At 49.9% G+C, this 25,747-nt stretch overlaps 2 protein-coding genes across 5 annotated transcripts in view; both read left to right on the forward strand.

Moving 5' to 3' along the window:
• ACTN4 (actinin alpha 4) overlaps positions 1 to 4,887 on the forward strand; it is a 54,391-nt gene extending 49,504 nt beyond the window's left edge. For all 4 annotated transcript variants that reach the window (XM_077789191.1, XM_077789192.1, XM_077789190.1 and 1 more), the window contains 2 exons: positions 113 to 271; positions 3,809 to 4,887. In XM_077789191.1, the coding sequence (XP_077645317.1) occupies positions 113 to 271; positions 3,809 to 3,967 (318 nt within the window). In that variant the 3' untranslated portion in view covers positions 3,968 to 4,887. The remainder of the gene's footprint in view (positions 1 to 112; positions 272 to 3,808) is intronic.
• A 2,852-nt stretch (positions 4,888 to 7,739) lies between these two features.
• On the forward strand, positions 7,740 to 23,763 carry YIF1B (Yip1 interacting factor homolog B, membrane trafficking protein). The gene is made up of 8 exons (XM_077789124.1): positions 7,740 to 7,758; positions 7,835 to 8,073; positions 10,462 to 10,566; positions 12,223 to 12,301; positions 13,388 to 13,445; positions 17,560 to 17,715; positions 20,875 to 20,968; positions 23,492 to 23,763. Exons 1-8 carry the CDS (start codon positions 7,740 to 7,742, stop codon positions 23,645 to 23,647), a joined length of 906 nt encoding a protein of 301 aa, XP_077645250.1. The 3' UTR covers positions 23,648 to 23,763.
• The last annotated feature ends 1,984 nt before the right edge of the window (positions 23,764 to 25,747 follow it).

Genomic DNA, 25,747 nt, shown 5'->3' on the forward strand with positions numbered 1-25,747 from the left:
GAACAGAAAACCGACTCCCGAAAATCCAAGCAAAGCTCCGGGAAAGCCGCGGAGCTGGCGGGCAGAACCTTCCGGAAGGCCCCGGAACGTCCCGCGGCGCCTCTCCCCGCAGGGCGACGCGGAATTCCAGCGGATCATGGCCGTGGTGGATCCCAACGGCAGCGGCAGCGTCACCTTCCAGGCCTTCATCGACTTCATGTCCCAGGAAACCACGGACACGGACACGGCCGAGCAGGTCATCAACAGCTTCCGCGTGCTGGCCGGGGACAAGGTGGGCACCGGGGCTGGGAATGGGCTGGGGGATTGGGAATGGGGTCTGGGAATGGGCTGGGGGATTGGGAATGGGGCTGGGGGATTGGGAATGGGGCTGGGGGGGTGGGAATGGGGGCTGGGAATGGGCTGGGGGATTGGGAATGGGGCTGGGAATGGGGCTGGGGGATTGGGAATGGGGCTGGGAATGGGGCTGGGGATGGGGAATGGGGCTGGGGGATTGGGAATGGGGCTGGGAATGGGGCTGGGGGATTGGGAATGGGGCTGGGAATGGGGCTGGGGGATTGGGAATGGGGCTGGGGGATTGGGAATGGGGCTGGGGGATTGGGAATGGGGCTGGGGGATTGGGAATGGGGGCTGGGAATGGGCTGGGGATTGGGAATGGGGCTGGGAATGGGGCTGGGGGATTGGGAATGGGGCTGGGGGATTGGGAATGGGGCTGGGGGATTGGGAATGGGGCTGGGGGATTGGGAATGGGGCTGGGGGATTGGGAATGGGGCTGGGGGATTGGGAATGGGGGCTGGGAATGGGCTGGGGGTCTGGGAATGGGGCTGTGGGATTGGGAATGGGGCTGGGAATGGGGCTGGGGGATTGGGAATGGGGCTGGGGGTTTGGGAATGGGGCTGGGGGTTTGGGAATGGGGCTGGGGGATTGGGAATGGGGCTGGGGGATTGGGAATGGGGCTGGGAATGGGGCTGGGGGATTGGGAATGGGGCTGGGAATGGGGCTGGGGGATTGGGAATGGGGCTGGGAATGGGGTTTGGGAATGGGGCTGGGAATGGGGCTGGGAATGGGGCTGGGAATGGGCTGGGGGTTTGGGAATGGGGCTGGGGGGGATTGGGAATGGGGCTGGGGGATTGGGAATGGGGCTGGGAATGGGCTGGGGGATTGGGAATGGGGCTGGGGATTGGGAATGGAGTCTGGGAATGGGGCTGGGGGTTTGGGAATGGGGCTGGGGGGTTTGGGAATGGGGCTGGGAATGGGGCTGGGGGATTGGGAATGGGGCTGGGGGTTTGGGAATGGGCCTGGGAGGTTTGGGAATGGGGTTTGGGAATGGGGCTGGGGGGTTTGGGAATGGGGCTGGGAGGTTTGGGAATGGGGCTGGGAATGGGGCTGGGGGGTTTGGGAATGGGGCTGGGAATGGGGCTGGGAGATTGGGAATGGGGCTGGGAGGTTTGGGAATGGGGTTTGGGAATGGGGCTGGGGGATTGGGAATGGAGTCTGGGAATGGGGCTGGGGGGTTTGGGGAATGGGCCTGGGAGGTTTGGGAATGGGGCTGGGGGATTGGGAATGGGGCTGGGAATGGGCTGGGGGATTGGGAATGGGGCTGGGGGATTAGGAATGGGGCTGGGGGTTTGGAATGGGGTCTGGGAATGGGGCTGGGGGATTGGGAATGGGCTGGGGATTGGGAATGGGGCTGGGAATGGGCTGGGGGATTGGGAATGGGGCTGGGGGTTTGGGAATGGGGCTGGGGGGATTGGGAATGGGGCTGGGGATTGGGAATGGGGCTGGGAATGGGGCTGGGGGATTGGGAATGGGGCTGGGAATGGGGCTGGGGTCTGGGAATGGGGCTGGGGGATTGGGAATGGGGCTGGGAATGGGGCTGGGAATGGGCTGGGGGATTGGAATGGGGGATTGGGAATGGGGCTGGGGGATTGGGAATGGGGCTGGGGGTTTGGGAATGGGGCTGGGAATGGGGCTGGGGGATTGGGAATGGGCTGGGGGATTGGGAATGGGGATTGGGAATGGGGCTGGGGGATTGGGAATGGGGCTGGGGGATTGGGAATGGGGCTGGGGGATTGGGAATGGGGCTGGGAATGGGCTGGGGGTTTGGGAATGGGGCTGGGGGTTTGGGAATGGGGTCTGGGAATGGGCTGGGGGTCTGGGAATGGGGCTGGGGGATTGGGAATGGGGCTGGGAATGGGGCTGGGGGATTGGGAATGGGGCTGGGGGTCTGGGAATGGGGCTGGGGGATTGGGAATGGGCCTGGGAGGTTTGGGAATGGGGTTTGGGAATGGGGCTGGGGGGTTTGGGAATGGGGCTGGGAATGGGGCTGGGGGGTTTGGGAAGGGGCTGGGAGGTTTGGGAATGGGGCTGGGAATGGGGCTGGGGATTGGGAATGGGCCTGGGAGGTTTGGGAATGGGGCTGGGGGATTGGGAATGGAGCTGGGAGGATTGGGAATGGAGCTGGGAGGGTTGGGAATGGGGCTGGGGGGTTTGGGAAGGGAAATTGGAATTATGGGGTGAGGTTTGGGAATTCCAGGGTGGGATTTGGGGAATCAGACCAAGGCGGATTTTGAAGTCAGTCAATTCTCTGGTGGGATCACCAAATGTTGGGAGACACGGTTACCCCCATTTACCCCCTTTTTCTCCATTTTTCTCTATTTCCCCCAAATTTCCCCCTTTCTCCCCCCTTTTCCCGCTTTACCCCCTATTTTCCTCCCATTCCCCTCCATTTCCTCAATTTACCCCCTTTTTCCCCCAATTCCCCCCTTCCCCCCCTCTTTTCCCTCCTTTTCCCCATTTTCCCCCTTTCCCCCATTTTCCCCCTTTCCCCCTTGGGTCCCCCCTTGGTTAACCATTTCCTCCCTTTTCCATCCTCTTTTGCTGTTTTCCCCCTCTTTTTCCCCGTTTTCCCCTCCATTTCCCCCCTTTTTCCCCATTCCCCATTCCTCCCTTTTCCCCCCTTTCCCCCTTTTTCCCCCCTTCCTCCCTTTCCCTCCTCTTCCCCCGTTCCCCCGTTTCCCCCATTTCCCTCTTTCCCCATTTTTCTTTCCCCCATTTCCCCATTTTTCCCACCTTTCCCCCATTTCCTCCCTTTTCCATCCTCTTTTGCCCCCCCGTTTTCCCCCCCATTTTCTCCCTTTTCCCTCCATTTCCCCCCCTTTTCCCCATTTTTTCCCCCTTTCCCCCCGTTTCCCCCATTTCCTCCCTTTTCCCCCTCTTTCGCCCCCATTTTCCCTCTCTTTTCCCCTCCATTTCCCCCTTTCCCCCGTTTCCCCATTTCCTCCCTTTTCCCCCCTCTTTCCCCCCCGTTTCCCCCCCATTTTCTCCATTTCCCCTCTTTTCCCCCCTTTCCCCCCATTTCCTCCCTTTTCCCCTCTTTTGCCCCCATTTTCCCCCTCTTTTCCTCCATTTCCCCTCCTTTTTCCCCATTTTTCCGTATTTCCCTGTTTCCCCCATTTCCTCCCTTTTCCATCCTCTTTTGCCCCCATTTCCCCCTCTTTTCCCTCCATTTCCCCCCTTTTTCCCCATTTCCCCCCTTTTTTCCCCATTTCCCCCCTTTTTCCCCATTTCCTCCCCTTTTCCCCCTCTTTTCCCCATTTTCCCCCTCTTTTTCCCTCCATTTCCCCCCCTTTTTCCCCATTTTTCCGTGTTTCCCCGTTTCCCCCATTTCCTCCCTTTTCCATCGTCTTTCGCTCCCTTTCCCCCTGTTTTCCCCCTCTTTCCCCCCCATTTCCCCCTCTTTCCCCCCCCATTTCCCCCCGTTTTCCCCCCCATTTCCCATTCCCCCATTTTCCCCTTTCCCCGCTCCCAGAACTACATCACGGCGGCGGAGCTGCGGCGGGAGCTGCCGGCGGCGCAGGCCGAGTACTGCATCGCCCGCATGGCGCCCTACCCCGGCCCCGACGGCGGCCCCGGCGCCCTGGACTACAAATCCTTCTCCACGGCGCTCTACGGCGAGAGCGACCTCTGAGCGGGATCCCAAACGGATCCCCGAGGGTCTCCCTGGGATCCCAAACGGATCCCCGAGGGTCCTGGACTCCCCGGGATCCCCCCGGGAATCCCAAACGGATCCCCGAGGGTCTCCCTGGGGTCCCAAAGGGATCCTCAAGGGTCCTGGACTACAAATCCTTCTCCACGGCGCTCTACGGCGAGAGCGACCTCTGAGCGGGATCCCAAACGGATCCCCGAGGGTCTCCCGGGATCCCAAAGGGATCCCCGAGGGTCCTGGACTCCCCGGGATCCCAAACGGATCCCCGAGGGTCTCCCTGGGATCCCAAACGGATCCCTGAGGATCTCCCGGGATCCCAAACGGATCCCCGAGGGTCCTGGACTACAAATCCTTCTCCACGGCGCTCTACGGCGAGAGCGACCTCTGAGCGGGATCCCAAACGGATCCCCGAGGATCCCAAACAGATCCCCGAGGGTCTCCCTGGGATCCCAAACAGATCCCCGAGGTTCCTGGACTCCCCGGGATCCCCCCGGGAATCCCAAACGGATCCCCGAGGGTCTCCCCGGGATCCCAAGGGATCCCCGAGGGTCCTGGACTACAAATCCTTCTCCACGGCGCTCTACGGCGAGAGCGACCTCTGAGCGGGATCCCCAGGGATCCCCGAGGGTCTCCCTGGGATCCCAAAGGGATCCCCGAGGGTCCTGGACTCCCGGGATCCCCCCAGGCTCCCAAAGGGATTCCCAAGGGACTCCCCGGGATCCCCGAGGATTCCCCCGGGATCCCTGGCGGTCCCCAGCGGTCCTGGATCCCCGAGGGTCTCAAACAGTCACGGATCCTCAAGGATCCCCCAGGATCCCCCAGGATCCCAAATCCCCAATGGTCCTGGATCCCCGAAGGACTCAAACAGTCCAGGATCCTCAAGGATCCCCCAGGGTCCCCCAGGACCCTCAAGGATCCCAAATCCCCAACGGTCCCAGATCCCCGGGGATCCTCCAGAACCCTCAAGGATCCCGGATTCCAAATGGTCCCGGATCCCCGAGGATCCTCCAGGACCCTCAAGGATCCCGGATTCCAAATGGTCCCGGATTCCCAGGGATCCTCCAGGACCCTGAGGGATCCCGGATTCCAAAAGGTCCCGGATCCCTGAGGATCCTCCAGGACCCTCAAGGATCCCGGATTCCAAATGGTCCCGGATCCCCGGGGATCCTCCAGGACCCTCAAGGATCCCGGATTTCAAATGGTCCCGGATCCCCGGGGATCCTCCAGGACCCTCAAGGATCCCGGATTCCAAATGGTCCCAGATCCCCAGGGATCCTCCAGGACCCTCAAGGATCCCGGATTCCAAATGGTCCCGGATCCCCAGGGATCCTCCAGGACCCTCAAGGATCCCGGATTCCAAATGGTCCCGGATCCCCGAGGATCTTCCGGGATCCCAGACCCCCAAGGATCCTCCAGGATCCCCGACGGTCCCAGATCCCCAGGGATCCCCCGGGATCCCCCCCTCGCCTCCTACTATGCAACAGTTGATTGATTTTGGGATATTTCGGGACGCGATTCCCGCTTCTCCCCGGTTATTTTTTTGGCAACGGGACGCGGAGAGAGGAATTCCCAGGATTTTCCACGGGATCGGCGGCACGGCCCGAGGGTTCCCTCTCCCCTCGCCTTCCCCCTGCACCTCGCACCTAATTTATGGCTTTTCCAGAGGGAAAAAATCGGGATTTTGGGGGGGTTTTTTTAGGTTTTTTTCACTCACATTCCCACCTCGGAGCAGCGTTTTGTGGACCAAAAAAAAAAAAAAACAAAAAAAAAGTGGGGGAAAATAGGGGGGAATAGGGAAAAAAGGTGAGAAATGCAAAGCAGGGAGAAATGAGATGAAAAATTAGGAGGGAAAATGTGGTCAGAGATGGAAAATCAAGGAGAAAATGAGGAATGAAAAAATGCGGGAAAATTGGGAGAGAAATGAGGAGAATCGTGGAGAAATCTGGAGCAATACAGAAAAATATGGGAAAATAATGATAAATAAAAAAGAATAAGGAGAAAAATAAAGAGAGACATAAGGACAACTGTAGAAAAATATTAAGAATTAAAGAAATAAGGAAGAAACATATGAGAAATCCACCTAATAAAGCGCCTGATCCTGGAAAATTTTGACGGGAAGCAGAAAATTCCGGTTTCCTTTATAACTTTACGGATTTATTATATAAATATATATTCACGTAGCAGCTTCTTTGTCCTGTAATTAAAATATTGCTGGAAAAAAAAAAAAAACTCTGGAATTTTGGAGTTTTTCTTCACTTTTTTTTTTTAATAGAGCCAACGAGGTAATCTTGAGGGGAGGGAACAACCATTTTGGGGTAAAATGGGACATTTTGGGGGTAAAATTGAGGTGATTTTTTTTGACATGTCAGGGCAGGTGTGGGGATAAAACCTGGGGTGATCTATAAGTGATGGCGGGAATCTTTTTGGGGTGAAATCGGAGCTAAATGTGAGTGCAGGATCCCTACGTTGTGCTGGTTTTTTTCCCCATGTTCCCCATCCTTTTTTCCCTCACTTTTAAATTTTTTTCCCCTCACTTTTTTATTTATTTTCCCCTCACTTTTTTAAAATCTTCCCCTCACATTTTCTGCATCTTTTCCCACCCTTTCCCCCTCACATTTCCCACCCATTTTCCCTTCATGTTTTCTGCCCTTATTTTTTTCTTTTCCTTTTTTTCCCCCTCACATTTCCCCCCTTTTCCCCTCACATTTTTCATCCTTTTCCCCTCGTGTTTTTCACCTTTTTCCCGTCATTCTCACCCTTTTCTCCCCTCACATTTTCCCCTCTTTTCCCCTCACATTTCTTTCCCTTCTCCCCTCACATTTCTCTTTTTCCCTCACATTTTTCTCCTTTTTCCCCTCACATTTTTCTCCTTTTTCCCCTCACATTTTTCTCCTTTTTCCCTCACATTTTCCCCTCTTTTCCCCTCACATTTTTCTCCTTTTTCCCCTCACATTTCCCTTTTTTCCCTCACATTTTTCTCCTTTTTTCCCCTCACATTTTCCCCCTTTTTTCCCTCACATTTTTCTCTCTTTTCCCCTCACATTTTTCCCCCTTTTCCCCCTCACATTTCTTTCCCTTCTCCCCTCACATTTCTCTTTTCCCCTCACATTTTTCTCCTTTTTTCCCCTCACATTTTCCCCCTTTTCCCCCTCACATTTCTTTCCCTTCTCCCCTCACATTTCTCTTTTCCCCTCACATTTTTCTCCTTTTTCCCCTCACATTTTTCTCCTTTTTCCCTCACATTTTCCCCCTTTTTCCCCTCACATTTCCCTTTTTTTCCCCCTGAGGACGTCCCGGGGCGGGCGCTAAGCCCCAGCGCGTCCCTCGTTACCATGGCAACCCCAGCGTGGCACTGCCGCCATTTTAACTCCGGGCACGAGCTGCCCTTCCCGCCAACCACTTCCGCCCTTTCAGCCAATCACAACCTCCCGCCTTCCCCACGTGATTCCCGGTGCCGAACCCGGTAGTGCCGCCGTTACGGACTGTACCGGAGCCCGTGACGCTCCCGCGTCCCCGGCAGCATTGGCGACACCCCTGGGGACACTTTGGGGACGCTCCGAGCAATCACAAGCCCGCCGAACCCTCCCGTTGCCATGGAAGCAACCAGAACGCCGCGGCCGCCATATTTTACATCTTGGCACCGCCGCCATCTTAACTCCGGGCACAACTTCCGCCCTCTCCGCCAATCACAACCCCCCGTTTCCCCCACGTGACTCCCGGTACGGCGGAACCCGGAAACGCCGCCGCCGCCGCCATGGACCCCGCCGCTCCCCGTGAGTCGCGGGCGGCGCCGCGAGGGGAAATTGGTGTTCGAAAGCCCTTGGGATTCACTTTTCCTTTCCTTTTCAGCCCCGAAACGCCGCGGGCCCGCCCGCTTGGCCGACCCGCGGCCGCTGTTCGAGGACACGAGCGCGAGCGGGGCCTCGCCGGGCCGCGGCTTCGGGGCTCCGCCGCCGCCGCCTCCGGCCGCCGCCGCCGCCGCCTCCGCCTCGGCGGCGTTCGGGGCGCCCGGCGCGCTCCTGGCCGAGCCCGTGACCTCGCTGGCCGCGGCCTACGGCAGCAGCCTGGCCTCGCACGTGGAGGGGAACGTGAGCGGGGGGAAACCGGGGATAACGGGGGGAAAACGGGGGGAAAAGCGGGGGGAAAAACGGGAATAACGGGGGGAAAAAAAACCGGGAATAACGGGGGGATAAACGGGAATAACGGGGGGAAAAACGGGAATAACGGGGGAAAAAAATCGGGAATAACGGGGGGGGAAAACGGGAATAACGGGGGGAAAACGGGAATAACGGGGGGATAAACGGGAATAACGGGGGGAAAACCGGGAATAACGGGGGGAAAACGGGGGGAAAAACCGGGAATAACGGGGGGAAAAAAACCGGGGATAACGGGGGGATAAACGGGGGGAAAAACGGGGGGATAAACGGGAATAACGGGGGAAAAAAAACCGGGGATAACGGGGGGATAAGCGGGAATAACGGGGGGGAAACCGGGGATAACGGGGGAAAAAAAAACCGGGAATAACGGGGGGAAAAAAAACCCGGGAATAACGGGGGGAAAAAAAACGGGAATAACGGGGGGAAAACGGGAATAACGGGGGAAAAAAAACCGGGAATAACGGGGGGAAAAACGGGAATAACGGGGGGATAAACGGGAATAACGGGGGGGAAACCGGGGATAACGGGGGGAAAACGGGGCGGAAAAACCGGGAATAACGGGGGGAAAAACGGGAATAACGGGGGGAAAAAAACCGGGAATAACGGGGGGAAAACGGGGCGGAAAAACCGGGAATAACGGGGGAAAAAAAAACCGGGAATAACGGGGGGAAAACGGGGCGGAAAAACCGGGAATAACGGGGGAAAACGGGAATAACGGGGGGAAAAAAACCGGGAATTACGGGGGGATAAACGGGAATAACGGGGGGAAAAAATCCTGGGAATAACGGGGGGAAAAAAAAACGGGAATAACGGGGGGAAAACGGGAATAACGGGGGAAAAAAAACCGGGAATAACGCGGGGATAAACGGGAATAACGGGGGGGAAACGGGGAAATAACGGGAAATAATGGGGGGAATAACGGGAAATAACGGGGAAAACGGGGGGAGAGTGGGGATAAAAATGGGAAATAACGGGGGAAATAATGGGGGGGAAAATGGGAAATAATGGGAAATAAATGGGAAATAATGGGGAAATAATGGGAAATAAATGGGAAATAATGGGAAATAAATGGGAAATAATGGGAAATAAATGGGAAATAATGGGAAAATAATGGGGGAGGATGGGGACAAAACCAGGAAATAATGGCGGGGGGAAAGGGAAAAAATGGGGGGAAACCCAAAAATTGGGGGAAATGGGGAAAAAGGGGAGGAAATGGGGAAAAAATGGGGGGAAATGGGAAAAAATGGAGGAAAAAACCCCCAGAAAAAATAGGGGGGAAATGGAGAAAAAAAAATCAGAAAACATGGGGAAAACCCAGTTAAGATAGGGGGGGAAATGGGAAAAAATGGAGGGAAAAAAACACGAAAAAATGGGGGGAAAACAGGGGGGGAAATGGGGGAAAATACGGGGAAAATGGAAAAAAACGGGGGAAAAAAAGCCCCAGAAAAAAGGGTGAAAAACGGAAAAAATAGGGGGGAGAAATGAGAAAAAAGACCTGAAAAATGGGAAAAATAGGGGGGAAAATTGAGAAAAAAAGATCTGAAAAATGGTGAAAACATGGGGAAAATAGGGGGGAAAATGAAGAAAAAAAATCAGAAACAAATGGGACAAAAGCGGGAAAAATAGGGGGGAAATTGGGGAAAAAATCAGAAAAAAATGGGAGAAAAGTGGAAAAAATGGGGGGGAAATTGGGAGAAAAATCAGAAAAAAATGGGACAAAAGCGGAAAAAACAGGGAGGAAATTGGGAAAAAACATCAGAAAAAAATGGGACAAAAGCGGGAAAAATAGGGGGGAAATTGGAAAAAAAAATCAGAAAAAAAATGGGAGAAAAGTGGAAAAAATAGGGGGAAAAAATGGGAAAAAATAGGGGGAAAATTGGGAAAAAAATCAGAAAAAAATGGGAGAAAAGTGGAAAAAATAGGGGGGAAATTGGGAGAAAAATCAGAAAAAAATGGGACAAAAGCGGGGAAAATTGGGAAAAAAAGATCTGAAAAATGGGGAAAATAGGGGGAAAATGGGAAAAAAATCAGAAAAAAATGGGACAAAAGCGGGAAAAATAGGGGGAAAATTGGGAAAAAAATCAGAAAAAAATGGGACAAAAGCGGAAAAAATAGGGGGAAAATTGGGAAAAAAATCAGAAAAAAATGGGACAAAAGCAGGAAAAATAGGGGAAAAAATGGGAAAAAATAGGGGGAAAATTGGGAAAAAATGTAGAAAAAAGCCCGGAAAAAAGGGGAAAAAAGAGGCTAAAAAAGGGAAGGGGGTAAGAAGCGGGCTGGACTGGTTTGGACTGGTTTGAACTGGGATTTGTCCCCCAGCTGGGCCGCTGGGTGCCCGTGGGCCGCCTCAAGTATTACTTTGCCGTGGACACCGTCTACGTGGGCAGGAAACTGAGGCTGCTCGTCTTCCCCTTCGGCCACCCGGTACTGGGCAAACTGGGAGGCACTGGGAGGGGATTGGGGGCACTGGGAGGGGATTTGGGGGGCACTGGGATGGACTGGGAGGGGATATGGGGGGACTGGGAGGGACTGGGAGGGGATTGGGGGCACTGGGAGGGGGTTTGGGTCACTGGGATGGACTGGGAGGGGGTTTGGGTCACTGGGAGGGGGTTTGGGGTTACTGGGAGGGACTGGGAGGGGATTTGGGGTGACTGGGATGGACTGGGAGGGGGTTTGGGGTCACTGGGAGGGACTGGGAGGGGATTTGGGGTCACTGGGAGGGACTGGGAGGGGATTGGGGGCACTGGGAGGGGGTTTGGGGTCACTGGGATGGACTGGGAGGGGATTTGGGGTGACTGGGAGGGACTGGGAGGGGATTTGGGGTTACTGGGATGGACTGGGAGGGGATTTGGGGTCACTGGGAGGGGATTTGGGGGGCACTGGGAGGGACTGGGAGGGGATTTGGGGTTACTGGGAGGGACTGGGAGGGGGTTTGGGGTTACTGGGATGGGTTTTTGGGGTGACTGGGGGGACTGGGAGGGGATTTGGGGGGACTGGGAGGGGATTTGGGGGGCACTGGGATGGACTGGGAGGGGATTTGGGGTGACTGGGAGGGACTGGGAGGGGATTTGGGGTCACTGGGAGGGGATTTGGGGTTACTGGGAGGGACTGGGAGGGGATTTGGGGTTACTGGGGGTTACTGGGAGGGGATTTGGGAAGCACTGGGGAGATTGGGAGGGGGGACTGGGGTTACTGGGAGGGGGTTTGGGGTTACTGGGAGGGACTGGGAGGGGATTTGGGGTCACTGGGATGGGTTTTTGGGGTTACTGGGGGGACTGGGAGGGGTTTTGGGGAGCACTGGGGGGACTGGGAGGGGTTTTTGGGGTGACTGGGGTTACTGGGATGGGATTTTGGGGGGACTGGGGGGACTGGGAGGGGGTTTGGGGTCACTGGGAGGGGATTTGGGGTTACTGGGAGGGGTTTTAGGGTAACTGGGGGACACTGGGAGAAGCGTTTGATGAAATTTTGGGCTATATTGGAGTGATTGGGGGTATTTTGGGGTGGTTTTGGGTATTTTGGGTTAGTTTTGGGTATTTTGGGTATTTTGGGTTGGTTTTGGGGTGTTTTTGGGTATTTTGGGTTGGTTTTTGGGTATTTTGGGTATTTTGGGTTAGTTTTGGGGTGTTTTGGGTTTTTTGGGGTTGGTTTTGGGGTATTTTTGGGGTGTATTTTGGGTTGGTTTGGGGGTGTTTTTGGGTTTTTTGGGTTGGTTTTTGGGTATTTTGGGGTGTTTTGGGGTATTTTGGGTTGGTTTTGGGGTGTTTTTGGGTTTTTTGGGTTGGTTTTTGGGTTGGTTTTGGGGTGTTTTGGGGTTTTTTGGGTTAGTTTTGGGGGTGGTTTTGGGTATTTTGGGTATTTTGGGGTGTTTTGGGGTATTTTGGGTATTTTGGGGTGTTTTGGGGTATTTTGGGTTGGTTCTGGGGTGTTTTTGGGTATTTTGGGTTGGTTTGGGGGTGTTTTTGGGTTTTTTGGGTTGGTTTTTGGGTATTTTGGGTTGGTTTTGGGGTGTTTTGGGTATTTTGGGTTGATTTTGGGGTGTTTTTGGGCATTTTGGGGTCCCTGACCCCCCTGGCCCCCCAGGACTGGCAGGTCCGGTACCAGCAGGACACTCCGGTCGCTCCTCGCTTCGATGTCAACGCCCCCGACCTCTACATCCCGGGTGGGGACCCCAAAAACCGCCCGGGAACCCCAAAAACCAACCCAGGACCCCAAAAACCAACCCAGGACCCCAAAACCCTCCCCAGGACCCCAAAAACCAACCCAGAATCCCAAAATCCTACTCAGGACCCCAAAAACCCTCCCCAGGACCCCAAAAACCAACCCAGGACCCCAAAAACCCTCCCCAGGACCCCAAAAACCAACCCAGGACCCCAAAACCCTCCCCAGAACCCCAAAAACCAACCCAGGACCCCAAAAACCCTCCCCAGGACCCCAAAAACCAACCCAGAACCCCAAAAACCAACCCAGGACCCCAAAACCCCCCCCCAGGACCCCCAAAATCCTACTCAGGACCCCCAAAACCCTCCCCAGGACCCCAAAAACCAACCCAGGACCCCCAAAATCCAACCCAGGACCCCCAAAATCCACCCTGGGACCCCAAAATTCACCCTGGGACCCCAAAATTCAACCCGGGACCCCCAAAATCCACCCTGGGACCCCAAAATCCACCCTGGGACCCCAAAATCCAACCCAGGACCCCCAAAATCCACCCTGGGACCCCCAAAATCCACCCTGGGACCCCCAAAATCCAACCCAGGACCCCCAAAATCCAACCCAGGACCCCAAAATCCACCCTGGGACCCCCAAAATCCACCCTGGGACCCCCAAAATCCAACCCAGGACCCCAAAATCCAACCCAGGACCCACAAAATCCACCCTGGGACCCCCAAAATCCACCCTGGGACCCCCAAAATCTAACCCAGGACCCCCAAAATCCAACCCAGGACCCCAAATCCACCCTGGGACTCCCAAAATCCACCCTGGGACCCCCAAAATCCACCCTGGAACTCCCAAAATCCACCCTGGGACCCCCAAAATCCAACCCAGGACCCCCAAAATCCACCTCAGGACCCCCAAAACCTCAAAAAACTTCTCAAAAATCCCCCAATTTTTCCTCAAAAATTCCTACAATCCTCCTCAAATTGTTCAAAATCTCCCGAATTTCCCCCCAAACCCCCTGAAACCCCCAAAATTCCAACAGATCCCCAAAATTCCCCCATAAAATTCCCAAATTTCTCCCTCGCAGCCATGGCCTTCCTCACCTACATCCTCCTGGCTGGCCTCGCTTTGGGCACACAAAACAGGTACAAAAATCCCTTTTTTCCCCCAAGAAATCCCTTTTTTCCTCCAAAAATCCCTTATTTTTAAAAATAAAAATCCTTTTTATTCCCAAAAATCCCTTTTTGTTCCTCAAAAATGCCTTTTTCCCCCAAAAAAACCCCTTTATTCCTCCCATAAATACTTTTTTCCCCCCCAAAAAAATTTTTTTTATCCCCCAAAATCCCCTTTTTTCCTCCCAAAAATCCATTTTTTTTTCCCCTAAAAATCCCTTCCCTCCCCCCAAATTTTTCCCTCTAAACCCTCGCCCCTTGATCCACTGCCTCAAATCCTGAAATGTTGGGATATAATGTCCAGATTTTATCTGAGCAAATTCCCAGGAATTTCAGCAACCCCAAAACTTCAAATCCCGCCAAAAAAAAAACAAAAACACACCAAAAACTCCTAAAAAACCCCAAAAAAATCTCAAAAAAATAACCCTAAAAAACCCCCCAAAATGCCCAAAAACCCCAATTTTTTTGCCATTTTTTACCAGGTTTTTTTACCATTTTTTTGCTGTTTTTTGCCGGTTTTTTCACCATTTTTTCACCTTTTTTCCCCAATTTTTTCCCGATGTTTCTCCCCCCAAATCCTGGATTTTTTTGGGGTGAAATTCCAGGTTTTCCCCGGACAGCCTGGGGCTGGTGGAACCCTGAGCAAATATCCGGGACTTTCATCAGTCCCAAATAAACCCCAAAACCCTCCAAAATCCCCCCAAAAAACCCAAAACCGTCATAAAACCCCCCAAAATTCCCACAAAAACCTCAAAAAAAAATCTCAAAAAAACCCCCAAAAAACCCCTAAAAAAACCCAAAAAATGCCCAAAAAAATCTGATTTTTTTGCCGTTTTTTGGCCGTTTTTCGCCGTTTTTCCGCCGTTTTTTCACCTTTTTTCCCCCGTTTTTTTTCCCGATGTTTCTCCCCCCAAATCCTGGATTTTTTTGGGGTGAAATTCCAGGTTTTCTCCGGACAGCCTGGGGCTGGTGGAACCCTGAGCAAATATCCGGGACTTCCATCAGTCCCAAATAAACCCCAAAAAACCTGAAAAAAACCCCCAAAACCCTCCAAAATCCCCCCAAAAAACCCAAAACCGTCATAAAACCCCCCAAAATTCCCACAAAAACCTCAAAAAAAATCTCAGAAAATCCCTAAATAAACCCCAAAAAATGCCCAAAAAACCCCGATTTTTTGGCCGTTTTTTTGCTGTTTTTTTGCCATTTTTTGGCCGTTTTTCGCCGTTTTTCGCCGTTTTTTCACCTTTTTTCCCCCAGTTTTTTTCCCGATGTTTCTCCCCCCAAATCCTGATTTTTTTGGGGTGAAATTCCAGGTTTTCCCCGGACAGCCTGGGGCTGGTGGAACCCTGAGCAAATATCCGGGACTTTCATCACTCCCAAAAAACCTCTCAATAAACCCCAAAACACCTGAAAAAAATCCCCAAAAATTTTGAAAAAAAGCCCCCAAAACCTCCAAAATCCACCCCAAAAAACCAAAAAAATAAAAAAAAAAATCAAACAAAAATCTCAGAAAATCCCTAAATAAACCCCAAAAAATGCCCAAAAAAATCTGATTTTTTTTGCCATTTTTTGGCCGTTTTTCGCCCTTTTTTCACCATTTTTTCACCTTTTTTCCCCCGGTTTTTTTCCCGATGTTTCTCCCCCCAAATCCTGGATTTTTTTGGGGTGAAATTCCAGGTTTTCCCCGGACAGCCTGGGGCTTGGGTGGAACCCTGAGCAAATATCCAGGACTTCCATCAGTCCCAAATAAACCCCAAAACCCTCCAAAATCCCCCCAAAAAACCCAAAACCGTCATAAAACCCCCCAAAATTCCCACAAAAACCTCAAAAAAAATCTCAAAAAAAACCCCAAAAAAACCCCTAAAAAAACCCAAAAAATGCCCAAAAAAATCTGATTTTTTTGCCGTTTTTTCGCCGTTTTTTGCCGTTTTTTCGCCGTTTTTTCACCTTTTTTCCCCAATTTTTTCCCGATGTTTCTCCCCCCAAATCCTGATTTTTTTGGGGTGAAATTCCAGGTTTTCCCCGGACAGCCTGGGGCTGGTGGAACCCTGAGCAAATATCCGGGACTTCCATCAGTCCCAAATAAGCCCCAAAACCCTCCAAAATCCCCCCAAAAAACCCAAAACCGTCATAAAACCCCCCAAAATTCCCACAAAAACCTCAAAAAAAATCTCAAAAAAACCCCTAAAAAAACCCAAAAAATGCCCAAAAAACTTGATTTTTTTGCCATTTTTTTGCTGTTTTTTCGTCGTTTTTTGCCGTTTTTTCGCCCTTTTTTCACCTTTTTTCCCCCGGTTTTTTTCCCGATGTTTCTCCCCCCAAATCCTGGATTTTTTTGGGGTGAAATTCCAGGTTTTCCCCGGACAGCCTGGGGCTGGTGGAACTCTGAGCAAATATCCGGGACTTTCATCACTCCCAAAAAACCTCTCAATAAACCCCAAAACACCTCAAAAAAATCCCCAAAAATTTTGAAAAAAAGCCCCCAAAACCTCAAAAATCTACCCCAAAAAACAAACAAACAAAAAAAAACCCTCAAAAAAAACCCCCAAAAAACCCCTATAAAAAACCCAAAAAATGCCAAAAAAAATCTGATTTTTTTGCCGTTTTTTGGCCGTTTTTCGCCGTTTTTTCGCCGTTTTTTCACCTTTTTTCCCCCGGTTTTTTCCCCGATGTTTCTCCCCCCAAATCCTGATTTTTTTGGGGTGAAATTCCAGGTTTTCCCCGGACAGCCTGGGGCTGGTGGAACCCTGAGCAAATATCCGGGACTTCCATCAGTCCCAAATAAACCCCAAAACACCTGAAAAAACCCCAAAACCCTCCAAAATCCCCCCAAAAAACCCAAAACCGTCATAAAACCCCCCAAAATTCCCACAAAAACCTCAAAAAAAATCTCAAAAAAACCCCTATAAAAAACCCAAAAAATGCCAAAAAAATCTGATTTTTTTGCCATTTTTTGGCCGTTTTTCGCCGTTTTTTCGCCGTTTTTTCGCCTTTTTTCCCCCAGTTTTTTTCCCGATGTTTCTCCCCCCAAATCCTGATTTTTTTGGGGTGAAATTCCAGGTTTTCCCCGGACAGCCTGGGGCTGGTGGAACCCTGAGCAAATATCCGGGACTTCCATCAGTCCCAAATAAATCCCAAAACCCTCCAAAATCCCCCCAAAAAACCCAAAACCGTCATAAAACCCCCCAAAATTCCCACAAAAACCTCAAAAAAAATCTCAAAAAAACCCCCAAAAAACCCCTATAAAAAACCCAAAAAATACCCAAAAAATCTGATTTTTTCGCCGTTTTTTGGCCGTTTTTCGCCGTTTTTTCGCCGTTTTTTCACCTTTTTTCCCCCGGTTTTTTTCCCGATGTTTCTCCCCCCAAATCCTGGATTTTTTTTGGGTGAAATTCCAGGTTTTCCCCGGACAGCCTGGGGCTGGTGGAACCCTGAGCAAATATCCGGGACTTCCATCACTCCCAAATAAACCCCAAAACCCTCCAAAATCCCCCCCAAAAAACCCAAAACCGTCATAAAACCCCCCAAAATTCCCACAAAAACCTCAAAAAAAATCTCAAAAAAACCCCCAAAAAACCCCTATAAAAAACCCAAAAAATGCCAAAAAAAATCTGATTTTTTTGCCGTTTTTTTGCCGTTTTTTCGCCGTTTTTTGCCCTTTTTTCGCAGTTTTTTCACCTTTTTTCCCCCGTTTTTTTTCCCGATGTTTCTCCCCCCAAATCCTGATTTTTTTGGGGTGAAATTCCAGGTTTTCCCCGGACAGCCTGGGGCTGGTGGAACCCTGAGCAAATATCCGGGACTTCCATCAGTCCCAAATAAACCCCAAAACCCTCCAAAATCCCCCCAAAAAAACCCAAAACCGTCATAAAACCCCCCAAAATTCCCACAAAAACCTCAAAAAAAATCTCAAAAAAACCCCCAAAAAACCCCTAAAAAAACCCAAAAAATGCCAAAAAAAATCTGATTTTTTCGCCGTTTTTTGGCCGTTTTTCACCGTTTTTCCGCCGTTTTTTCACCTTTTTTCCCCCGGTTTTTTTCCCGATGTTTCTCCCCCCAAATCCTGGATTTTTTTGGGGTGAAATTCCAGGTTTTCCCCGGACAGCCTGGGGCTGGTGGCCAGCTCGGCGCTGGCCTGGCTGCTGCTGGAGGTGCTGAGCGTCCTGCTGAGCCTCTACCTGGTCACCGTCAGCACCGACCTCACCCCCATCGACCTCCTGGCCTTCGCCGGCTACAAATACGTGGGGTACGGAGCCAAAATCCCCCTTTTTCACCCCAAAAATCCCTCCCCGCCAGCCCCAAAAAAAAACCCTCGAAATGGTCACAAATTCACCCAAAATCGCTGTAAAAATCCCGTTGGAAATGTCCCGATTGCCTCCAAAATGTTTGTTACCAAAAATTCGAATCAAATTCAAAATAAAGAAATAGCAAAATTCAAAATAAAATCCCCAAAATGCCTCAAACTGCCCCAAATTTGGTGGATTTACCCCAAAAATTTAAAAAAAAACAAACTAAAAATGCCCCCAAATGGTCACAAATTCACCCAAAATCGCTGTAAAAATCCCGTTGGAAACGTCCCGATTGCCTCCAAAACGTCCCTTAGCGACGCAGCAAAATTCAAAATAAAATACCCAGAATGCCTCAAACTGCCCCAAATTTGGTGGATTTACCCCAAAAATTTAAAAAAAACAAACTAAAAATGCCCCCAAACGGTCACAAATTCACCCAAAATCGCTGTAAAAATCCTGTTGGAAATGTCCCGATTGCCTCCAAAATGTTTGTTACCAAAAATTCAAATAACATTCAAAATAAAGAAATAGCAAAATTCAAAATAAAATCCCCAAAATGCCTCGAATTGCCCCAAATTTGGTGGATTTACCCCCAAAATTTAAAAAAAACAAACTAAAAATGCCCCCAAATGGTCACAAATTCACCCAAAATCGCTGTAAAAATCCCATTGGAAACGTCCTGATTGCCTCCAAAATGTTTGTTATCGACCCAGGAAAATTCAAAATAAAATCCCCAAAATGCCTCGAATTGCCCCAAATTTGGTGGATTTACCCCAAAAATTTATTAAAAAACAAATTTAAAATGCCCCCAAACGGTCACAAATTCACCCAAAATCGCTGTAAAAATCCCATTTGAAATGTCCTGATTGCCTCCAAAATGTTTGTTACCAAAAATTCGAATCAAATTCAAAATAAAGAAATAGCAAAATTCAAAATAAAATCCCCAAAATGCCTCGAATTGCCCCAAATTTGGTGGATTTAACCCAAAAATTAAAAAAAAACAAACTAAAAATGTCCCCAAACGGCCGCAAATTCACCCAAAATCGCTGTAGAAATCCTGTTGGAAATGTCCCGATTGCCTCCAAAATGTTTGTTATCGACGCAGCAAAATTCAAAATAAAATCCCCAAACTGCCCCAAATTTGGTGGATTTACCCCAAAATTAAAAAAAAGCAAACTAAAAATGCCCCCAAATGGTCACAAATTCACCCAAAATTGCTGTAAAAATCCTGTTGGAAATGTCCCGATTGCCTCCAAAATGTTTGTTACCAAAAATTCAAATAACATTCAAAATAAAGAAATAGCAAAATTCAAAATAAAATCCCCAAAATGCCTCGAATTGCCCCAAATTTGGTGGATTTACCCCAAAAATTTAAAAAAAACAAATTTAAAATGCCCCCAAATGGTCACAAATTCACCCAAAATCGCTGTAAAAATCCCGTTTGAAACGTCCCGATTGCCTCCAAAATGTTTGTTATCGACGCAGCAAAATTCAAAATAAAATCCCCAAAATGCCTCAAATTGCCCCAAATTTGGTGGTTTTACCCCAAAAATTTAAAAAAAAAAAAATGCATTGAAATGCCCCAAATTGGCCACAAATTCACCCAAAATCTCCACAAATTCACCCAAAATCCGGCTCGAAATGTCCTGAGTCCCTCCAAAAAATCCTTTCCCAACCCAGCAACATTTTAAAAAATCTTCAAAATGCCCCAAATTTGGTGAAATCCCACAATTTTGGGTAAAATCCCACAGATTTGGGGTGAAATCTCACAATTTTTGGTAAAATCCCACAGATTTGGGGTGAAATCTCACAATTTTGGGTAAAATCCCACAGATTTGGGGTGAAATCTCACAATTTTTGGTAAAATCACACAGATTTGGGGTGAAATTCTGTGGTTTAGGGGTGAAGTTTCAAAATTTTGGGGTGAAATCCCAGAATTTTAGGTAAAATCCCACATTTTTTGGTAAAATCCCACATTTTTTGGTAAAATCCCACAATTCGGATAAAATCCCACAATTTTGAGATGAAATCCTCTGCTTTTGGGATGAAATCCCACAATTTGAGGTGAGATCCCCTAACTTTGAAGTGAAATCCCATAATTTTGAGGTAAAATATCACAATTTTGGGTAAAATCCTACAGTTTTGGGTAAAATATCACAATTTTGGGCAAAATCCCACCATTTTGGGCAAAATCCCACCATTTTGGGTAAAATCCTGTAATTTTGGGGTAAAATCCCACCATTTTGGGTAAAATACCACAATTTTGGGTGATATGAGACAGTTTTGGGTAAAATACCACAATTTTGGGCAAAATCCCACCATTTTGGGTAAAATCCCACAATTTTGGGGTGAAATCCTGTAATTTTGGGGTAAAATCCCACCATTTTGGGTAAAATAACACAATTTTGGGTAAAATCCCACAATTTTGGGGTGAAATCCTGTAATTTTGGGGTAAAATCCCACCATTTCGGGTAAAATACCACAATTTTGGGCGATATGAGACAGTTTTGGGTAAAATATCACAATTTTGGGTAAAATCCTACAGTTTTGGCTAAAATTCCATCATTTTGTGTTGAAATCCCGCAATTTTGGGGTGAAATCCCGCAATTTTGGGGTAAAACCCCGTAACTTGGGGGCAAAATCCCACTTTTTTGGGCTAAAATCCCACAATTTTCAGGTGGAAATCTCCGCTTTTGAGGTGAAATCCCAGAAGTGGGGTAAACCCCCCCAATTTTGGGGTAAAATCCCCAATTTTGGGGTAAAATCCCCAATTTTGGGGTAAAACCCCGTAACTTTGGGGTAAAATCCCCAATTTTGGGGTAAAACCCCGTAACTTTGGGGTAAAATCCCACTTTTTTGGGGTAAAATCCCACAGTTTTCGGGTGGAAATCTCCGCTTTTGAGGCGAAATCCCAGAACTGGGGTAAACCCCCCCAATTTTGGGGTAAAATCCCCAATTTTGGGGTAAAACCCCGTAACTTGGGGGTAAAATCCCACTTTTTTGGGCTAAAATCCCACTTTTTTGGGGTGGAAATCTCCGCTTTTGAGGCGAAATCCCAGAAGTGGGGTAAACCCCCCCAATTTTGGGGTGAAATCCCCAATTTTTGCCGTTTTTAGGATGATTGTGGGGCTGCTGGCCGGGCTGCTGCTGGGCAGGGCCGGGTACTACGCGGCGCTGAGCTGGTGCTGCCTCAGCATCTTCATCTTCATGGTGAGTTTTTGGGGCGTTTTGGGGCTTTTTGGGGAATTTTGGAATTTTTGGGGGCATTTTTCAGGTTTTTTGGGGGATTCGGGGTCTTTAGGATTGGCAGAATTCCCAGGAATTTGCTCCGGATTTGCAGGAATTCCCCAGAATTTCATTTTCGGGACGCTGCTCGGGTAGGGTTTTGTGAGGCCTCCTCTGAGTTTTGGGGCTGATTTTGACTCTTTTTCCTGGGATTTTTATGGGATTTTGGGGTTTTTTGGGGGATTTTGGGACCTGAGGGGTTGATCCCAACATTCCAAATCCCAAATTTTCCTGGAATTCTCCCCAGATCTGGAGGCTGAGGCTGAAGCTGCTCTGGGATGCCTCAACCGAGGGGGTTTAGGGGCCAATTTTGAGTGTTTTAAATGGGATTTTTTTGGGAATTTTGGGATTTGAGGACCCGAGGGGTCGATCCCACCATTCCAAATGTGGAATTTTCCCGGAATTCCCGCAGATCCGGACGCTGAGGCTGAAGCTGCTGTCCGAGGCGGCGGCCAAGGGAGTTTAGGGGCAGATTTTGAGTGTTTTAAATGGGATTTTTTGGGGAATTTTGGGATTTGAGGACCTGGAAAACCTCAATCCCAACATTCCAAATGTGGAATTTTCCCGGAATTCCCGCAGATCTGGACGCTGAGGCTGAAGCTGCTCCGGGATGCCTCAACCGAGGGGGTTTAGGGGCAGATTTTGAGTGTTTTAAATGGGATTTTTGTGGGAATTTTGGGGTTTTTGGGACCTGAGGACCTGGAAAACCTTAATCCCAATATTCCAAATCTGGAATTTCCCGGAATTCCCGCAGATCCGGACGCTGAGGCTGAAGCTGCTCCGGGATGCCTCAACTGAGGGAGTTTAAGGGCCGATTTTTAGTGTTTTAAATGGGATTTTTGTGGGAATTTTGGGATTTAAGGACCCGAGGGGTCGATCCCAACATTCCAAATCTGGAATTTCCCGGAATTCCCGCAGATCCGGACGCTGAGGCTGAAGCTGCTCTGGGATGCCTCAACCGAGGGGGTTTAGGGGCAGATTTTGAGTGTTTTAAATGGGATTTTTATGGGAATTTTGGGATTTGAGGACCTGGAAAACCTGAATCCCACCATTCCAAATGCGGAATTTCCCGGAATTCCCGCAGATCCGGACGCTGAGGCTGAAGCTGCTCTGGGATGCCTCAGCCGAGGGGGTTTAGGGGCAGATTTTGGGTGTTTTAAATGGGATTTTTATGGGGTTTTGGGGGTTTTTGGGACCTGAGGACCTGGAAAACCTCAATCCCAATATTCCAAATGCGGAATTTCCCGGAATTCCCGCAGATCCGGACGCTGAGGCTGAAGCTGCTGTCCGAGGCGGCGGCCAAGGGAGTTTAGGGGCAGATTTTGAGTGTTTTAAATGGGATTTTTTGGGGAATTTTGGGATTTGAGGACCTGGAAAACCTCAATCCCAACATTCCAAATGTGGAATTTTCCCGGAATTCCCGCAGATCCGGACGCTGAGGCTGAAGCTGCTCTGGGATGCCTCAACCGAGGGGACTTTGGGGCCGATTTTGAGTGTTTTAAATGGGATTTTTGTGGGAATTTTGGGATTTAAGGACCCGAGGGGTCGATCCCACCATTCCAAATGTGGAATTTTCCCGGAATTCCCGCAGATCCGGACGCTGAGGCTGAAGCTGCTGTCAGAGGCGGCGGCCGAGGGCGTTTAGGGGCCGATTTTGAGTGTTTTAAATGGGATTTTTGTGGGAATTTTGGGATTTGAGGACCCGAGGGGTCGATCCCACCATTCCAAATGTGGAATTTTCCCGGAATTCCCGCAGATCCGGACGCTGAGGCTGAAGCTGCTCCGGGATGCCTCAACCGAGGGGACTTGGGGGCTGATTTTGGGTGTCTTTAATGGGATTTTAATGGGATTTTTGTGGGAATTTTGGGATTTAAGGACCTGAGGACCTGGAAAACCTTAATCCCAATATTCCAAATGTGGAATTTTCCCGGAATTCCCGCAGATCCGGACGCTGAGGCTGAAGCTGCTGTCGGAGGCGGCGGCCGAGGGCGTTTAGGGGCCGATTTTGGGTGTCTTTAATGGGATTTTAGTGGGATTTCTGTTGGAATTTTGGGATTTTAGGACCCGAGGGGTCGATCCCACCATTCCAAATGTGGAATTTCCCTGGAATTCCCGCAGATCCGGACGCTGAGGCTGAAGCTGCTGTCGGAGGCGGCGGCCGAGGGCGTTTAGGGGCCGATTTTGGGTGTTTTAAATGGGATTTTTATGGGAATTTTGGGATTTTAGGACCCGAGGGGTCGATCCCACCATTCCAAATGTGGAATTTTCCCGGAATTCCCGCAGATCCGGACGCTGAGGCTGAAGCTGCTCCGGGATGCCTCAACCGAGGGGGTTTAGGGGCAGATTTTGGGTGTTTTTAATGGGATTTTTATGGGAATTTTGGGATTTGAGGACCCGAGGGGTCGATCCCAATATTCCAAATCCGGAATTTCCGTGGAATTCCCGCAGATCCGGACGCTGAGGCTGAAGCTGCTGTCGGAGGCGGCGGCCGAGGGCGTTCCGGTGCGCGGCGCCAAGAACCAGCTGCGCATGTACCTGACCATGGCCATCGCCGCCGCCCAGCCGCTCTTCATGTACTGGCTCACCTTCCACCTGCTCCGCTGAGACCCGGAATTCCCGGGAAAAGCCCGGAATTCCCGGGAAAATCCTGGAATTCCCGGGCGTCCCCCAAAAAAATCCCCGCTGTTTTTAGTGGCTTCAATAAACGGAATTTTGAAGGAGTTTTGGTGGTTTTTTTGGGGGGTTTGGATGTTGGGAGACACCCCGAGACTCAGAATTCCCGGGAAAATCCTGGAATTCCTGGGAAAAATCCTGGAATTCCCGGGCGTCCCCCAAAAAAATCCCCGCTGTTTTTAGCGGCTTCAATAAACGGAATTTTGAAGGAGTTTTGGGGATTTTTTTGGGGGGGTTTGGATGTTGGGAGACCCCCTTCCCCACCCAAGACTCAGAATTCCCAGGAAAATCCCGGAATTCCTGGGAAAAATCCTGGAGTTTCACAGTTTTGCATAAAAAGAGGGCTGCGGTTTATGGGGGTTTCACTAAAGGGAATTTTGAAGGATTTTTGGGGATTTTTTGGGGGGTTTGGGGATGTTGGGAGACACCCTGTGACAGAATTCCCAGAAAAATCCCAGAATTCCCGGGAAAAATCCCGGAATTCCCGGGAAAAATCCCGGAGTTCCCGGGCGTCCCCCAAAAAAATCCCCGCTGTTTTTAGCGGCTTCAATAAATGGAATTTTGAAGGAGTTTTGGTGGTTTTTTTGGGGGGGTTTGGATGTTGGGAGACCCCCTTCCCCACCCAAGACTCAGAATTCCCAGGAAAATCCCGGAATTCCTGGGAAAAATCCTGGAATTTCACAGTTTTGCATAAAAAGAGGGCTGCGGTTTATGGGGGTTTCACTAAAGGGAATTTTGAAGAATTTTTGGGGATTTTTTTGAGGGTTTGGATGTTGGGAGACACCCCGAGACTCAGAATTCCCAGAAAAATCCCAGAATTCCCAGGAAAATCCCGGAGTTCCCGGGCGTCCCCCAAAAAAATCCCCGCTGTTTTTAGTGGCTTCAATAAATGGAATTTTGAAGGATTTTTGGGGATTTTTTTGGGGGGGGTTTGGATGTTGGGAGACCTCCCGAGACTCAGAATTCCCAGGAAAATCCTGGAATTCCTGGGAAAAATCCTGGAATTCCCGGGCGTCCCCCAAAAAAATCCCCGCTGTTTTTAGCGGCTTCAATAAACGGAATTTTGAACGATTTTTGGGGGTTTTTTGGGGGGTTTGGATGTTGGGAGACCCCCTTCCCCACCCAAGACTCAGAATTCCCAGGAAAATCCCGGAATTCCCAGGAAAAGCCCGGAATTCCCGGGAAAAATCCTGGAATTCCTGGAAAAAATCCTGGAATTTCGCAGTTTTCCATAAAAAGAGGGCTGCGGTTTATGGGGGTTTCACTAAAGGGAATTTTGAAGGATTTTTGGGGATTTTTTGGTGGGTTTGAATGTTTGGACACCCCCTGAGACTCAGAATTCCCGGGAAAATCCCGGAATTCCTGGGAAAATCCCGGAGTTCCCGGGCGTCCCCCAAAAAAATCCCCGCTGTTTTTAGCGGCTTCAATAAATGGAATTTTGAAGGAGTTTTGGTGGTTTTTTTTGGGGGGGTTTGGATGTTGGGAGACACCCCGAGACTCAGAATTCCCGGGAAAATCCTGGAATTCCTGGGAAAATCCTGGAATTTCAGTTTTGTATAAAAAGAGGGCCGTGGTTTATGGGGGTTTCACTAAAGGGAATTTTGAAGGAGTTTTGGGGATTTTTTTGGGGGGGGTTTGGATGTTTGGAGACACCCCAAGACTCAGAATTCCCGGGAAAATCCCGGAATTCCCGGGAAAAATCCCAGAATTCTGGGGTGTCCCCCAAAAAATCCCCGTTGTCTCTAGCAGCTTCAATAAACGGAATTTTGAAGGAGTTTTCGGTGTCTTTACGTTGATTTTGGGGCGGGAATTTTGGGAGGAATTTTGAGGGTTTATCCCAATTTTTGGAAGGTTTCGATACTGGAAAAACCCAAATTCTCAGGGAAAAAATCCCCAAATCCTGGAGAATTCCCCCCAAAAATCCCACTGGGGGCCTTAAGCAGTGCCAGGGAAGGGTTTGGAGTCGGTGCTCCCAAATTTGGGGAATTTTGGGGGAATTTTGGGGGTCTCACACCAATTTTTTCCCAATTT

This window comes from Lonchura striata, chromosome 31 (genome assembly GCF_046129695.1).
Source record: "Lonchura striata isolate bLonStr1 chromosome 31, bLonStr1.mat, whole genome shotgun sequence".
In the NCBI taxonomy this organism is placed as follows: Eukaryota; Metazoa; Chordata; class Aves; order Passeriformes; family Estrildidae; genus Lonchura; species Lonchura striata.

Excerpts from the sequence above, each read along its gene's own strand:
- YIF1B (XM_077789124.1), top strand. Across the intron at positions 12,302-13,387 it reads CCCCGACCTCTACATCCCGG|CCATGGCCTTCCTCACCTAC; the intron begins GTGGGGACCCCA and ends TCTCCCTCGCAG. Across the intron at positions 20,969-23,491 it reads TCAGCATCTTCATCTTCATG|ATCCGGACGCTGAGGCTGAA; the intron begins GTGAGTTTTTGG and ends GAATTCCCGCAG.